General features: G+C 32.4%; 1 protein-coding gene across 1 annotated transcript in view; it reads left to right on the forward strand.

Annotated features, from left to right (window-relative positions):
* LOC132721465 (uncharacterized protein PF3D7_1120600-like) overlaps positions 1-15495 on the forward strand; it is a 53403-nt gene extending 37908 nt beyond the window's left edge. Inside the window, exons 10-20 of the mRNA XM_060705771.1 lie at positions 1383-1494; positions 2624-2757; positions 3508-3760; positions 4218-4244; positions 8554-8645; positions 9743-9884; positions 10788-11003; positions 11334-11390; positions 12337-12421; positions 13016-13082; positions 15254-15495. Of these exons, the coding sequence (XP_060561754.1) occupies positions 1383-1494; positions 2624-2757; positions 3508-3760; positions 4218-4244; positions 8554-8645; positions 9743-9884; positions 10788-11003; positions 11334-11390; positions 12337-12421; positions 13016-13082; positions 15254-15349 (1281 nt within the window). The 3' untranslated portion in view covers positions 15350-15495. The remainder of the gene's footprint in view (positions 1-1382; positions 1495-2623; positions 2758-3507; positions 3761-4217; positions 4245-8553; positions 8646-9742; positions 9885-10787; positions 11004-11333; positions 11391-12336; positions 12422-13015; positions 13083-15253) is intronic.
* Positions 15496-17173: the final 1678 nt, after the last annotated feature.

Genomic DNA, 17173 nt, shown 5'->3' on the forward strand with positions numbered 1-17173 from the left:
TCTTCTAGTGAGTGTCTACCAAGTTTGTTCAAATAAAAGCCCTGGGGTCAAAATTGGCCCCGCCCCGGGGGGTCATTGATTATCCCTATATACATATAGTAAAAACTTAAAAAATCTTCTTTTAAAGAACCAAAAGAGCTAGAGCTAAGATATTTAGCATGAAACATGTTCTAATGGGTGTCTACCAAGTTTGTTCAAATAAAAGCCCTGGGGTCAAAATTGGCCCCGCCCCGGGGGGTCATTGATTTTCCCTATATGCATATAGTAAAAACTTAAAAAATCTTCTTTTAAAGAACCAAAAGAGTTAAAGCTAAGATATTTAGCATGAAACATGTTCTAATAAGTGTCTACCAAGTTTGTTCAAATAAAAGCCCTGGGGTCAAAATTGGCCCCGCCCCCGGGGGGGTCATTGATTTTCCCTATATGCATATAGTAAAAACTTAAAAAATCTTCTTTTAAAGAACTCAAAGAGCTATGGCTAAGATATTGAGCATCAAACATGTTCTAATAGGTGTCTACCAAGTTTGTTCAAATAAAAGCCCTGGGGTCAAAATTGGCCCCACCCCAGGGGGTCATTGATTTTCCCTATATGCATATAGTAAAAACTTAAAAAATCTTCTTTTAAAGAACCAAAAGAGTTAAAGCTAAGATATTTAGCATGAAACATGTTCTAATAAGTGTCTACCAAGTTTGTTCAATTAAAAGCCCTGGGGTCAAAATTGGCCCCTCCCCGGGGGATCATTGATTTTCCCTATATGCAAATAGTAAAAACTTAAAAAATCTTCTTTTAAAGAACTCAAAGAGCTTAATAATGGCTAAAATATTTAGCATCAAACATGTTCTAATAGGTGTCTACCAAGTTTGTTCAAATAAAAGCCCTGGGGTCAAAATTGGCACCGCCCCAGGGGTCATTGATTTTCCTTATATGTGTATAGCAAAAACTTAAAAAATCTTCTTTGAAAAAACCCAAATAGCTAGAGTTAAGATATTAAGTATGAAACATCTTTCAGTGAGTGTCTACAAAGTTTGTTCAAATAAAAGCCCTGGGGTCAAAACTGGCCCGGCCCCAGGGGTGTCATTGTTTTTAACTATATGTGTATAGTAAAAACTTAAAAAAAATCTTCTTTCAATAAAGCCCAATGAGCTAGAGCTTAGATGTTTAGCATGAAACATCTTCTTATGGGTGTCTACCGAGTTTGTGCAAATAAAAGCGCTTGGGTTAAATTGGCCCTGCAACGTTGGGGGGGTGGGGGTTGGGGGCCTATATACAGGTGAGCGACCTCAGGGCCATCATGGCCCTCTTGTTCTACAACATCACAGTCAAAATCCAAGTATGTTTCATAAATATACATGTATGTAATCAAACCATGTTTTACTTGAAGACGATCATGCCTTTTATGGACTCTGAAGATGAAATGTTGAAAATTCTGGCAACATTGACTATAGCAAACATAGTGGATGAAGAAGAAAACAAAACAGTTATCGCTGAAACAGGTAAATACTTCTATATAATCATATACGAAGACCAATGGAGACAGCTTTAGATGTTGTAAGTCAAATTATCTTCTCTGTTCTTAGGAACTTTGTATTTAATAACATATAGATCATGAATACTTTTTTCAAAGACAAAGGGAGAAAATTTAAAATATTGTAAGTCAAATTATATCCCCTATTCTTAGGAATATTGTGTCTAATAACATAAAGATCTTGGGTTCTTTTTTCAGGCTAGGTTGTTGTTGTTTTTACTCTTGAGCGCTCTCTTTGTCTTATCAAAATAATAACTAGATTTATCTGATATTTTTATCTTGCACCATGGTAAAGATGCAAAATTAATGTATCTGAAAAAAAAGTTTTGTAATGGATTTTAAAGGGATACTCTAATTAATGACAAAAATATTAATATGATCTTATCTCCTCATATCATGCTAAAATGACTGTTTTTAAAGTTCCAGCATGAATTTCTGTCTAGAAGTTTTAAAACAAGTCATGTGACTTGAACAAACCCTGGAAGTTACAATAACAGATACTGTGAATATTGTAGGATTGAATCAAGTCTAAGTCATTCATTTGACATGTTTGTGACCTGAAAGGAGATTGTGATGTTCAGCCTTTAGTTATGGGACAAAAATGAAATACATTATTATATGTACTTATATTGCAAAATGATAGACCTGAAAGGAGATAGTGGTGTTCAGCTTTAGGCAAAAATATGAAATATTAATATATAGCATAGTGATAGAAGTGCACATTTTGTAATTACGATTTTTATCGCAGAACATGAAATTTAAATTTTGAGCTTTATAGTAAGGGGAGTGTGGCCTAGTGGTTTAGGTGTCTGCCCTTCAACCCAGGGATCATGGGTTTGAACCCTGATCAGGTCACGACCATGTTTCTTCATAATTGACACCAGTACTGGTTGGTTCCAGGAATCAGACTCGAAAGTGATTAATGTAAGTAGCAAGAACTTGTTTCACAATCTAGCTTAAATAAATACAATATGTTTAAACCAATAACTTTATAACTTACATTACTCATTTTGTAAAAATAATGTAAATCAATTTTCATTTGAAAGCATAAAATAAATATTTCAAACTTTATAACTTACCTAGTACTGTTATTTTAGGTACAATACATTGTATGGTGAGTTGGATAGAGAAGGCTATCAGTTTACCACGACGTCGATTTAAGGGCTTCACTCCGCAGGAATTGACGGAAGGACTAAATAAACTTGCTGTCAATGACAGTAACAAAATGAGAGTATGTTACAAATTTCAATAGTTCAGATATAACATACATTTTTAGCTTGACTATTCAAAGAATAGGGAGAGCTTTTTGTCACTTCAGTGCAATAACTGATTAAATGCTTTTACATTTAGAAGGACTTATTAAGTTATTGCACTAAGGTGAAGTTTTGTACTTGCACGGATATCAGCCTTAAGCATCACCGTTACACTTTGGTTAAGATTTTTTGTGCAAGTTTGTATATCCAGAACTGCTGAAGGGAATGTGTTGAAACTTTTGCACGTATTTTGAGAGCATAATAGGGAGGTCACTGTGTAAGGCTCATAAATCTTAACATGAATTTTGACAGAATTATGTCCCTTTTTGAACTCAAGTTTATATTATCCAGGCTCTAGTTTTACTATAAAGCACTGAGAATAGATGAAAATGTCCTGACAGCTCTTGTTATTTTCCATGTAGTGATTGATAGATAAAGGTGATTAATATTGGGGTCAATATTGATTTCATCCTTTTGATCTGTCTGACTTTTTAGGTCAAAAGGTCAAGGTCACGGTAACCTGTTATAGGTTAAATGTTATCATAATAAGGCCAATTTTCACAGAAACTTCCAAAGCTATTCACTTCAAACTTGGTAAACTACTTTACTAATAGTTTATATGTGATCACATATCACCAGGGGAGAAATTCCTAAAATATATTCTGCAAAATTTAATATGTCCCTATTTTACCACAAAGAAATTTAAAGAAAAATTGACAATTTTACAGATAGTTGAGGAAAGTTCGCTGCCAATGTTTCTGTTAATGCTGCAACACGAGGACGTTCGCGAACAAAGCTCTGCGGCCCGCATTATTTGGACACTTTCTTTCGATAAAGATGTGCGACATAAACTGTTAGAACACTCTGATCTCATAGCGACTCTTGAAAAGCTCACGGAAAGTACGAATAAAAGTGTACAACAAAATGCCAATGGTGCATTGTGGATTATAAAGGGAGAGAATGACATATCAAGGGAAAGTAGTAAGTAGGAGTTACTGTTCTTGATAATTTTTTTTAATGTTTAATATGATTAAGGAAGGACTAGTGAAGACTTGCTGAAAATTATAAAATTAATGAATAAATTGTAAATATTTAAATTTTATGAATTTTTGAATTGGCTTATTCATGAAAAAGATCAAAGGCATGTTAAAAGATTAAGTCCCATGGATTTTTTTTTCTTTTTTCTTTTTCTAAAATGTTATTTTTGCAAGATAAAAAAGAGAAACTTATTTTAGAATTTAAAAATTAAGACATTTTTTTGTAACATTACTATGTTATTAATGTATCTAAAAACTTTTAAAACCTGAGATATGTTTAATTGAAAATTAATAGTGATTATTAGAATAGTTTGATTGTTTTAAAAAGTGTTAATACAATTTTTATATTACAAGAATGTCAAATAAAATTTTATATATTAATGTTACATTTTGATTGTTAGAAAATGCAAATGATCCGAACTACTACAGTAAGTTGTGCAAAAAAATGCTTGACGCAGTAAGTTACAAAAATTGTAACACCCCCATCCCCTTACCTAATGATTTATTATGTACACATTGATAATTTGTCACACCCCTACCAAAATTTCTAATGATTGATTTTGTACACACCCAAAAATCTAGTCAACAATTCCTTACCTAATAAATCATGTACACATTAATTAATATGTCACTCCCTCATGCCTCATGATTTATTATGTACACATTGATAGAAATGTTACGCCTTTTCGCCTTTTTCTAATGGTTTATTATATACACATTAACCAATATGGCACTCCCTAACCCCTTACCTGATAATTTTATATGTACACTTAAACAAGTATGTCACTCCCCCATCCCCATACCTGATAATTTATTATGTACACCTTAATGAATATGTCACTGACCCCAACAACCCTTTACTCAGTGCCTGATGATTTATTTACTTAAACAAGTATGTCACTTCCCTCATCCCCATACCTGATAGTTTATTATGTACACATTTATTAATTTGTCACTCCCCCATCCCTTTACCTGGTGATTAATTATGTACACCTTAATGAATATGTCACTCCCCCAGAACCCTTTACTCAGTGCCTGATGATTTATTATTAACACATTGATATATAGTCCACTCCCAAACCCATTTACCTAATGTTGGATTATGTTCACATCCACCCAAACAGAGTCCTTAACTTGCCACATCCAAACCTAGAATTTAACTTTAGTAATACACGAAGGGACACCTAAAATATTTCTAAAACAGTAAAGCTAGAAATGTTGCTATATGATTCTAACATTTTTTATGTGAACCAAAAAAGAGAAAAGAATGTGTTAATTGAATTGTCTTAGTTTGAATTTGGCCCTGAAATTAAAGTTTAAGATGTATAAAAGGGATATGATATCAATTTCTTAATTATCCCACTTTCTTATGAAAATAATCTCATTCCCTTAATTATCCCATTTTCTTATGATAATAATCTCAGTCCCTAAATTATCCCTCTTTCTTATGATAATAATCTCAGTCCCTTAATTATCTCACTTGTTTATGAAATAATCTTAGTCCCTAAATTATCCTGTATTCTTATGAAAATAATCTCAGTCCCTAAATTATCCCACTTTCTTATGATAATAATCTCAGTCTGTAAGTTATCTCACTTGTTTATGATAATAATCTCAGTCCCTTAATTATCCTGTCTTCTTATGAAAATAATGTCAGTCCCTAAAGTATTCCACTTTCTTATTAAAATAATCTTAGTCCCTAAATTATTCCTCTTTCTTATGATAATATTCTCAGTCCCTAAATTGCCCGTTCATGCCTGAAATAATGCATGGAAGGGCACCTGAGGTCTTCCTCCACCAGTAAAGCTGGAACATCGCGATATGACCTATATTGTGTTGATGTGACGTAAAACCCAATACAAACAAAGTCCCTAAATTATCCAACTTTCTTATTAAAATAATCTCAGTCCCTAAATTATTCCACTTTCTTATGATAATATTCTCAGTCCCTAAATTGCCCGTTCGTGCCTGAAATAATGCACGGAAGGGCATCTGAGGTCTTCCTCCACCAGTAAAGCTGGAACGTCGCGATATGACCTATACTGTGTTGATGTGACGTAAAACCCAATACAAACAAAGTCGCTAAATTATCCAACTTTCTTATTAAAATAATCTCAGTCCCTAAATTATTCCACTTTCTTATGATAATATTCTCAGTCCCTAAATTGCCCGTTCGTGCCTGAAATAATGCACGGAAGGGCACCTGAGGGCTTCCTCCACCAGTAAAGGTGGAACGTCGCGATATGACCTATACTGTGTTGATGTGACGTAAAACCCAAAACAAACAAAGTCCCTAAATTATCCAACTTTCTTATGATAATAATCTCAGTCCCTAAATTATCCCTCTTTCTTATGATAATAATCTCAGTCCCTAAATTATCCTGTCTTCTTATGAAAATTATCAAAGTCCCTTAATTATCCCAGTTTCTTATGATAATAATCTCAGTCCCTTAATTATCCCACTTTCTTATGAAAATAATCTAATTCCCTAAATTATCCTACTTTCTTATGAAAATAATCTCAGTCCCTTAATTATCCCACTTTCTTATGATAATGATCTCAGTCCCTTAATTATCCCACTTTCTTATGAAAATAATCCCACTTTCTTATGAAAATAATCTCAGTCCCTTAATTATCCCACTTTCTTATGAAAATAATCTCAGTCCCTTAATTATCCCACTTTCTTATGAAAATAATCTCAGTCCCTTAATTATCCAACTTTCTTATGAAAATAATCTCAGTCCCTTAATTATCCCACTTTCTTATGAAAATAATCTCAGTCCCTTAATTATCCCACTTTCTTATGAAAATAATCTCAGTCCCTCAATTATCCCACTTTCTTATGAAACCAATATCAGTCACTTATTATCCCACTTTCTTATGATAATAATATCAGCCCCTAAATTATCCCTTTTTCTTATGATAATAATGGCAGTCCCTAAATTATCCCACTTTCTTCTGAAATAATCTAAGTCCCTTAATTATGAAAATTCCACCTTCCTATAAAAAAGCAAATACTTTGTTAGAAAATACAGGTGTCATCTGTGATACAGTTTTAACAATATTTCCTCAACATAATTTTTTCATATGTTGAAACCTTTGAAATTTTCGTACTTTTTTATATTTCAAGAAACACATCTTGATTTTGAATACATTGTGGTAATAATAGACCATGTTATGTAGTTCGGATGCGCGGTAATAAAATCTCGAAATCGGTCAAATTACTTACAAACACATCTGAACCATGGAATATTATGCACCAGTGGACTCACAATCAAGATTTCGTTTTTCATTCTAACACTTCAGTGCAATGAAAGGGGAAGAAAACAGTATGAACTTTATGCTAATAGAAAGTGTAGAAAAGCTTGACCATTGGGGTGAAATATTTTGAGAATAATTTATTTTGAAAACATTTATGTACATTCACTGACCAAGATATTGATTGTGGAAATGATGGTTTATCTCAGAATTTCCTGGTCAAAGGAAGGACAAATATATTGTCCAGGGAGGGAATAAGAACAGCGAGAGTCTTGTTTCGAAAAAGCCCAGATGTTTTTCAATAAAATCTCAGAAAGTGTTAGAATTTTTTTTATTTTGCACTCAAAGCTCAAGTTACACAATACACCTAACCTCGTGTTTTCATATTTTATTCTTGAGCAGACTTGCTAGAATCACGCAGAATTGTCCGCCAGACTGCATCTGGAAATTTAATGTGCACCTTAGAAAGAAAACACTTAACAATTGCATTGACTGCCCGCTTAAAACCCCACCCCCCACCCTCCTGATTGCTTGATTTAAATGCCTGTTTAAATGTTTACTTTAGATTTTTAATAAATGTTGATAATAAATGATGAAGAAATATAATGAACTTTCTTTTAATAAGTACACATGTCAGTAACTATTGATAGAATTTTTGAAAATAATTAAACCTAATGTACTATAATGACCTTGAAAAGACTGTGGAAGAAAGTACATGTTTACATATAATTTCTTAGTAAAGGGTCAATTGAATAATGTTATTACATTATGCATTGTAATGGTGTACATAATACAATCAAAATGACCTTGCAAAAGGTCAACAGAGCAGAAATAGTTACCAAATGACCTTGCAAAAGGTCAACAGAGCAGCAAAATGGAACATACCATTGTACAGTTATAGTCTTTAACACTCATATAATATTGTTTCAAATTTGAATAATAACCAAATGACCTTTTGACCTTGTAAAATAAAATGTTTCATAGTTCATTGGTGTTCTATATGGCAATAATATGAATCAAATGACCTTGCACATGGTCAATAGGGTAACAATTGGATTAAAAAGGCTATACATAAGGTATTTTGGAATACAGTAGGAACCAAATGACCTTGGGTCAGTAAAGAAGCCAAATTACCTTGCATGAGGTCAATAGGGTCACATTTGGAAACAAATGACCTTGCGTCAAAAGTAATAAATATATGATTTGCGAAAAAAGAATTAAATTAATGAAATATAAATAAACCTGTCAACATATATGTTAAAATGAGTCACTGACCTTTACTGGCTACCCTTCTGATTATAGATTTTCTAAAACTTTTTATCTAACATTTAAACCCTAACAATTTATAATTCTTTATTTTAAAAGTCTCGTCAATGGTTAAGACTCGTATCTTGAGTAGATTTATTGAAATATATGTATAATAACAAAATCTAATATGTAGGTATTAAAATGTTATTGTATTTTACATGACCTTTACAGAGCCAAAAGGTACACCAACAAAATCACATGTTTTCCTCAGCTACTCATGGTCAGATAAAGACACAGTATTACAGATCAGGGACAAATTACGGGTGAGTACTCATTTATAGATATTACAGATCAGGGACAAATTACAGGTAGGTACTTATTTATATATATTACAGATCAGAGACAAATTATGGGTGAGTACTCATTTATATATTACAGATCAGGGACAAATAACAGGTAAGTACTCATTTATATATATTACAGATCAGGGACAAATAAGGGGTGAGTCCTCATTCATATATATTATAGATCAGGGACAAATTACTAGTGAGTACTCATTTATATATATTACAGATCAGGGACAAATTACGGGTGAGTAAATCATTTATATATATTACTGATCAGGGACAAATTACAGGTAGGTATTATTTATATATATTACAGATCAGGGACAAATTACGGGTGAGTACTCATTTATATATTACAGATCAGGGACAAATAACAGGTGAGTACTCATTTATATATATTACAGATCAGGGACAAATTATGGGTGAGTACTCATTCATATATATTACAGATCAGGGACAAATTACTAGTGAGTACTCATTTATATATATTACAGATCAGGGACAAATTATGGGTGAGTACTCATTTATATATATTACAATTCAGGGACAAATTACGTGTGAGTACTCATTTATATATATTACAATTCAGGGACAAATTACGTGTGAGTACTCATTTATTATATAACAGTTCAGGGACAAATTACGGGTGAGTACTCATTTATAATATTACAGATCAGGGACACGTTAAGGGTGAGTACTCATTTATATATATTACAGATACAGGACAAGTTACGGGTGAGTACTCATTTATATGTAATTAGGCAAATAATGGGTGAATTCTAATACATATATAAATAGGTCAAGCTTGAACGTACAATATTTTTCCCAAGGTCAAGATTATAAGCTGTAAAAAGGTCAAGGTGATTGTGTTTCGGAGGTTATTTGAAACCAGTTTTATTTTTCATGCAAAAAAGAAAACGCTGAATGATGATGTTTAAATGTTGTTGTTTGGGGTTTGCTTTACTAACGTATATACTTTATGATAGAAACACTAAAAAAAAATGATAAAAAAAGTAAAGTTAAAATTATATGATAATGTTACACTACATGGTATATAATGCTTTACTTTTCAGGCGGAGGGTTACGCTATATGGATAGATATAGAGAAAGGGTCAGCGGCATCCCTCGAGGGGATGGCCAATGCCATTGAGAACTCAGCTGTTGTACTAATTTGTATGTCAGAGAAGTACAAACAGAATCCTAACTGTAGAACAGGTATGAAACTTTTTAGCACTTAACCTGCAGGAACCGAGAAGATGTTAGCCTTTGCCACCAGTATAGAGTCAAGCCAGCCTGCACATCCATGCTGTCTGACCAGGCTCTATACTGTTGGTAGCTCTTTTTTTGTATTTTGATTCTTAAATACCTTAAAATTTAAAGTGGACGGTTCTTAATTCAGGGCAAATCCATTAGTCAAAAATCGGCATGTAAAGGGATTGCACATAATTATTATAATCAATTATAATTGATATAGAAAGTGAATGGGACTTCAAGAAAGGGCTATTAGTTATACATGTTATAGAATTCAGCATTTCATTCCTCGAAAAATAATTAATGCTCAAAAATGTTTTTGATGATGTAATTTTGAGATCTGCCTAAGCCAGTGCTGAGGAAAGTGGTAGCTTGCATTAACCACTTCTATCCTTGAACATGCTTTAAATCAAACCTGGCATGCAATATTTTCAGATTTGCTATAGTGACCAACTTTTAAATATTCAATTTAATAACTACAGTAAACTTCACTTATAATGATATTGCTTACAACACTATATTACTGCTGTTGCACAGTCTAGACTTGTTTTCAAATTGGTTGCCTCTCAGATATAATGATATGGCGTTTCAACAATATAAATTTTGTGGTCCCCTAAATATCATTTTAAGCAGAGTTTACTGTATTTTAAAATGCTTATGCTTAAATTTACAGGTTTTTTACTTAAAATTCTTTCTTTGCTTAATGAAAATTTTATACGACAAGCAAAAAAGTCCATTGCATACACTTTCTCTTAAAAAGAAAATTATAAATCTAGTTCAAGTCTTTATTTTGAAGTTCATGATTTACAAATATACATTATTGTTAATATTTTAATTATAGTGGAATTCGTTTTCAATTTTTTACAGAAGCAGAATATACATTCCAACTGAAGAAGGATTACATTCCACTCATGTTACAGAAAAAATACCGGCCTGATGGTTGGCTGGGATTTATATTGGGGGCCAAATTATACTTTGATTTTAGCGGGAAATATCCATTTGAGAAGTCTTTAACGGGACTTTTGAAGGAATTAAGGGGTAGGGGACAGGTGACACCTAATACAACCCCTGTAGGAAGTAATGGTAATGTATAATTAAAGTTTTTGTTAATATTTTAAATAATTAAGGCATTTGTCCTTGTAATTTTAAATTAGCGATTTTTCTTGTACTGAACCTAGTCAAAGGTTTTTGCCAGTACAGTTGGCAGAGGGTTATGTGTTATCATTATTTTATATAATTTGGAGTAAGTCAATTATTTTGGTTTGAATACCTTGATTCATAATAGTTAAATGTTTTATATAATTATATTAAATGGTTTTTATTAGTTTTTATGAGCATTTTGGTAATTTTACATGATTGTTGTTAAAAAATTATGAACATTTTGGTAGTTTGACATGATAGTTGTAATTTCAGACACTAGTGATGGTAACATGGTAACATCTCAATCTCTGACCTCATATGCTAGTCCTGGTGAGTTGTTTGATATTATATATACCACTTTAAACCCTCAGACAATGAGATCTCCCCAAATCTTTGTTAATGTTTATGATTGTTTAAATTCACAAAAAGTAAAACCAAGGTTGAGGTGGTGTATTAAAATACTCCACTTCAAAACTTAGACCATGGTCATAGAAATTTGATAGCATATGTTTAATAACCTTAAAAAAAGACTTAGTTACCTCTAAAAACTAGGACTTTAGTCTACAGGTTTTAGACCTCTTAAAACCAGACTTTAGTCTGAGGGTTTTAGTAACCTCCAAAAACCAAGAATTAGTTACCTAATAAAATCAAGGCTATAGTATGAGCATTTTAGACCTCTAAAAACCAAGACTTTAGTCTGAGGATTTTTCAGTAACCTTTAAAAAATTAAGACTTAAGTCTGAGGGGTTTTCAGTAACCTTTAAAAAAAAAAACCAAGACTTTAGTCTTAGGGTTTTTCAGTAACTTCTAAAAACCAAGACTTTAGTCTGAAGGTTTTAGTAACCTCGAAAAACCAGGACTATAGTCTGAGAGTTTTAGTATCCTCTAAAAACCAATACTTTAGTCTGAAGGTTTTAGTAACCTCGAAAAACCAATACTTTAGTCTGAGGGTATGAATTATGTTTGAAAATCAAGACCATGTTTTTAACTGTTTTGAATTACCCTTAAAGCCTACATTTGTATGACAATGGTCTAAGAGTTGAATAATTTTTGTAGCCCATGAACACTGATTTATGGCTTAGATTCCAACCAGAAACCCTTCGGACCAAATTCTTTGTTTAAAGTGAAAACAAATGCATTGTGTTATTTTTGTGAAATCTATATCGATTTATAATTAATTTAATAAAGTAAGTGCTGTTTTTAACCTTAAAAAGACAATGTAGTTGTTGTTTTTTTCTCACCTCTTAAAATAAACACATGCTGTCATTGTTTTCAGGGACCCCAGTGCCTTCCAATTCAGTGTTAATGTCGATGGGCCAGGAAGAATTAGTAAAATGGCTTAGAGTTGTCAAACTAACAGAGTATGTTGAATTTTAAATTGAAACCATCTCTTTGATTTCTCAAATTATATAAATAATGGACAAACCTTGAAAAAAAAGCAGATTTGACATGAAATCTCAAGTATTTTATACAGAAAAAGCTCGCACCTAGTTGGTCATATTACCTGCCAGATATCATTTAAACAAATCTACACTATTCTTCCTTTATTGTGGAAAAATGAAATTTTCTTTATAAATTTACAGCAGCTATGTTTTTAGTTTATATAAATGTCATGATTAACCAATGAAAATCAAGGTTACAAAATACAATATTAGAAATTTATCACATAAACCGTGCGCAGGAGTGTTATAAAGCCATTTATAATAAAAACGATATTACGCTAGTGTAATAACACTTTTGGGCTATTTAAAACATAGCTTGATATTGATGTATGATGAAATATATGTGATAAATAGAATATTATATCCGTGTAGATTCAATACTAAATTTTTTGAACTCATTGAATAAAACAGTATTATGCTACCAGAGGCTCGCATAATATGATTTTATTCAGCTTGTTCAATAAATTCAATATTAAACCTACACTCATTCAATATCCTCTTTACATGTTACAGATGTATACCCGCCTTCCTAGAGTTTGATGGGAGATTACTCTTGCAGCTTAAACAAATGAGGACAGAGGTAAACATTGTGTTTTAGTTATTATAATGATTTAAACAAGGGCCCTCAGTTATGATTTAAACTTACTTATGCTTATTATTAAAACCAGGGCTTTCAGTTATGATTTAAACTGACTTATGCTTATAATTCAAACCAGGGCTCTTAGTTATGATTTGAACTTACTTATGCCATACATGCCATAACGTCCCGGATGCCCGGGATTGTCCCAGAAATCGGATGTCTGTCCCGGAGATGTCCCGGGCATCGATTTGATCCCGGAAAAAAAAATCATGATATTTTGCAAAATTTTCATAAATTTTCTTAAATCAAATCTCGCACATTTCACCTCTCGATCGTAAAACATATTCTGACCTGGTACACATAATACACAGGAACGTTGACACAAGTTTACAATATACAGCCCCCCAATTATCGACTGTCGATTCCCCTCGGCAATAGCTTTCTTCATGCATCGGCAATTAACATTCTCTGTTTAATTCAGCAGCGTTTAATGGTCGGGTTAATTAATGGTTTACGGCCCTTAACAATTATCGTTAATCCCCGATAATCATTAATTTTTAGATCAATCGCTAACTTGCCGAAAGTCTAATTATTACAAACAATGTAAATATATCTATCAAATAGAAAATTAAAGTTGTCAAATAAATCACCTTGCTGTGTTTGTTTTTATGACTGGAAGAATTGCATTACGTGACATGTAATAATTATCATGACTTTAAGATATAACGGGTGAACAACATGGCTGCGCCCATTCACCGGCATTATAACTTACAACTTACATGCCTTTAGGGAATAATTAATGAAATAAAGAAATACTATAAAATGATAAATATGTCGACCTAAAAGACTACTTATAAAACTAGTAAGTTAACTTTTTATCATTAAAAATTCAGGAGAAAGTCGTCCTAATTTAATAACGTTATACGATTGACACACACCCCCCCCCCTTTTTCACAACTGCCAACACATCCATTATTGCCGCAATGAAAAGTGTCCCGGAAAGCTGTCCAAAAATTATGGCATGTATGCTTATGCTTATTATTCAAACCAGGGCTCTTAGTTATGATTTGAACTTGCTTATGCTTATTATTCAAACCAGGGCTCTTAGTTATGATTTGAACTTACTTATGCTTATTATTTAAACCAGGAATCTCGGTTATGATTTAAACTTACTTATGCTTATTATTTAAACCAGGGCTTTCAGTTAGGATTTAAACCAGGAACCTGGGCTTTCAGTGACACATTGTTTTATCTCAGGGAATTTTTTTTTTACTGTTATTGTTAACAGGAATTGCTCTACTAAAGTACATCATTCTATTCTGCACAGGTATTGCACTGTATCTTTAAAATGCCAATTTCACAGAAACACGCATTTTTTTAAGAAAGCTTTTGAGAATTTTTCAACGGTCACTGGAAATGCTGTTGAAATCCCCTTAAAGCAGCACGCCTCCAGATTTACGCTAATTTTCATGAACATTTTGAAAATGTATTTGAATGTATAATATTGTGAAATAACCAAAAGGAAGGAATTTGCACATTATCAATGGCACTTATAGCCCACGTAAATTACCAAAACGTTGTCAAAATATGCATAAATAGCCCGTTCTGCGTTAGTAACCCAGTAGAAATATAGTTGTAAATATCAGAAAAAAATCAGTCATTAACCACACATAATATGTAAAATATTACTTGAATCAAAGTTTACACTTTTCCTAAAATCGTAGAACATATTTCTCAAGTTTGATTTTATTGAAACAGTTTGACTCATCTAGAGGCATGCAGCTTTAAAATTTGAATGGACTGTTCGATATTCAAAGCAGAGTAATTCGATTACAGAAATTCAGCAGGTGAATGGTAAAAATATGAATAATTTCATGAAATATTTTGTTAATTTAATAATACATGTATCTTTGTTTTGATTCATAATACAGTGTCTATTCTAGGATTCGAAAAACAGGGTTGAATTTTATGGGAAAATGGGAATTTATTATATTTGTTGATCTTTTTCCTTCTTTCTCTATGTAAAATGTTTCCCCTGCCTTTAAAGAAAATAAATAGGGGGGAAAACTCAAAAATATGACTGAATCCCCCCATATCCCCCCTCCTAGAATAGACACTGATAATGTTGTCGTAACTTTATAATATCTTCGATTGTTTTATAAACATTTCAGGCCCCGGAATTCTTCTATCAGTGTTTAGAGAAGAGACTGAACATGTCTTTGATTGAAATACTCAAGTTTACACGTGCACTTGAAGAACTACATTAGCACGTGCAACAAAAAAGACATAAAATAAACAATCTATTATATAGATATGACTTACTGCAGTTACAACTCAACAGGGACTAATGGGGGTTATACATTTCGTCACCTCGGTGCAATAACTGGTTAACTCCTATTAAATTTAGAAGGAGTTAACCTGTTACTGCAATAAGGTGATAATATATAAAAATGTATCTGTTAGGGAGATTGTTTAATTTTCTTGATTGAAGAGTGTCTAGGAAACATTATTCATTACTAAAGGGAGCTAACTCTCCTGTATAAATGTGCAGCAGAGTTATTCTTCTTTCAGCTTACTCAACAGGGACTGACAGAAAAAATACATTTAAAAATGTATTCTTGAAGAGTGACTGAAAAAGGTAATAAAAACACTAAAGGGAGCTAATAATGTTTGATTCCTCAATATTTACATTATTTCTTGACGAAATTATTCCTGAAAATAAGTATGGAATGAATGTATATTAAATTTCATATTTTAATTTTACAAAATATTTGTCTATTGTGACACAGAGTCTGTTATGTAAATTAGATTTTTATGCCCCCACAAAGTGGGAGCATATAGCGTTGCACTTGTCCGTCCGTCAGTCAGTCAGTCCGTCTGTACGTCCCGAAATCTTGTGAAGGCAACTCCTCTTAAACTGGATGGCAGATTTTGCTGAAACTTTCAGGGATGAACAACCTTAATGTGTTGATGGTAGTAAAGGAAGGAATTTTTGCTGCGACCAAATTTAAAAGAATTATGGCCCTTTGTTGTTTGATTTTTTTCAATATAAACTATGTAGAAATTTTGTGAACGCAACTCCTCTTAAACCGGATGGCAGATTTTGCTGAAACTTTCAGGGATGAACAGCCTTAATGTGTAGATGGTAGTAAAGGAAGGAATTTTTGCTGCTACCAAATTTAACAGAATTATGGCCCTTTGTTAATTTTTTCACTATATACCATATAGAAATTTTGTGAACGCAACTCCTCTTAAACCGGATGGCAGATTTTGCTGAAACTTTCAGGGATGAACAGCCTTAATGTGTAGATGGTAGTAAAGGAAGGAATTTTTGCTGCTACCAAATTTAACAGAATTAAGGCCCTTTGTTAATTTTTTCACTATATACTATGTAGAAATTTTGTGAACGCAACTCCTCTTAAACCGGATGGCAGATTTTGCTGAAACTTTCAGGGATGAACAGCCTTAATGTGTAGATGGTAGTAAAGGAAGGAATTTTTGCTGCTACCAAATTTACCAGAATTATGGCCCTTTGTTAATTTTTTCACTATATACCATATAGAAATTTTGTGAACACAACTCTTAAACGGGATGGCAAATTTCAATAAAAAGTTCCACATTAAAATCTTACATACAGATATGCATGCTCTTGTTTACGAGCACATCTGCACAGTGGGGGCATCCGTGTCCTTTGGACACAGTTTTAGTTTTTATATAAGAAATGATAATCATTTAATTTAGTCTTGCCAAAGGATATTCTTGTAAACTTAGTTTGAGGTGTTGTTTTGAATGGTTAATTTTATATTTATTTTTTTGGTTAACTTTACAATGTTTTGGTCAATGATTTGAAAACAGTGGAATTGTTTGTTATTTAAACTTTTTATCATGATTTTTTTTATAAAGAAAGAAATCTTATTGTGAATTGATATTATTTGCCCAGAATGTCTTGTGGGTTTGTTTTTTTGTGTTAATGAGTCCAACATTTATCAAGAGGTTTGGGGAGTTATGTAAGGTGTGTTGCAAAGAGTTTGGGGGTTGGGGACAGTGAACCATACAGGTCTTTTGGAATTATTCTTGTTTTTAATTTAGAT

The sequence above is a fragment of the Ruditapes philippinarum genome, unplaced genomic scaffold (genome assembly GCF_026571515.1).
Source record: "Ruditapes philippinarum isolate M1 unplaced genomic scaffold, ASM2657151v2 ctg227_1_1_1_1, whole genome shotgun sequence".
In the NCBI taxonomy this organism is placed as follows: Eukaryota; Metazoa; Mollusca; class Bivalvia; order Venerida; family Veneridae; genus Ruditapes; species Ruditapes philippinarum.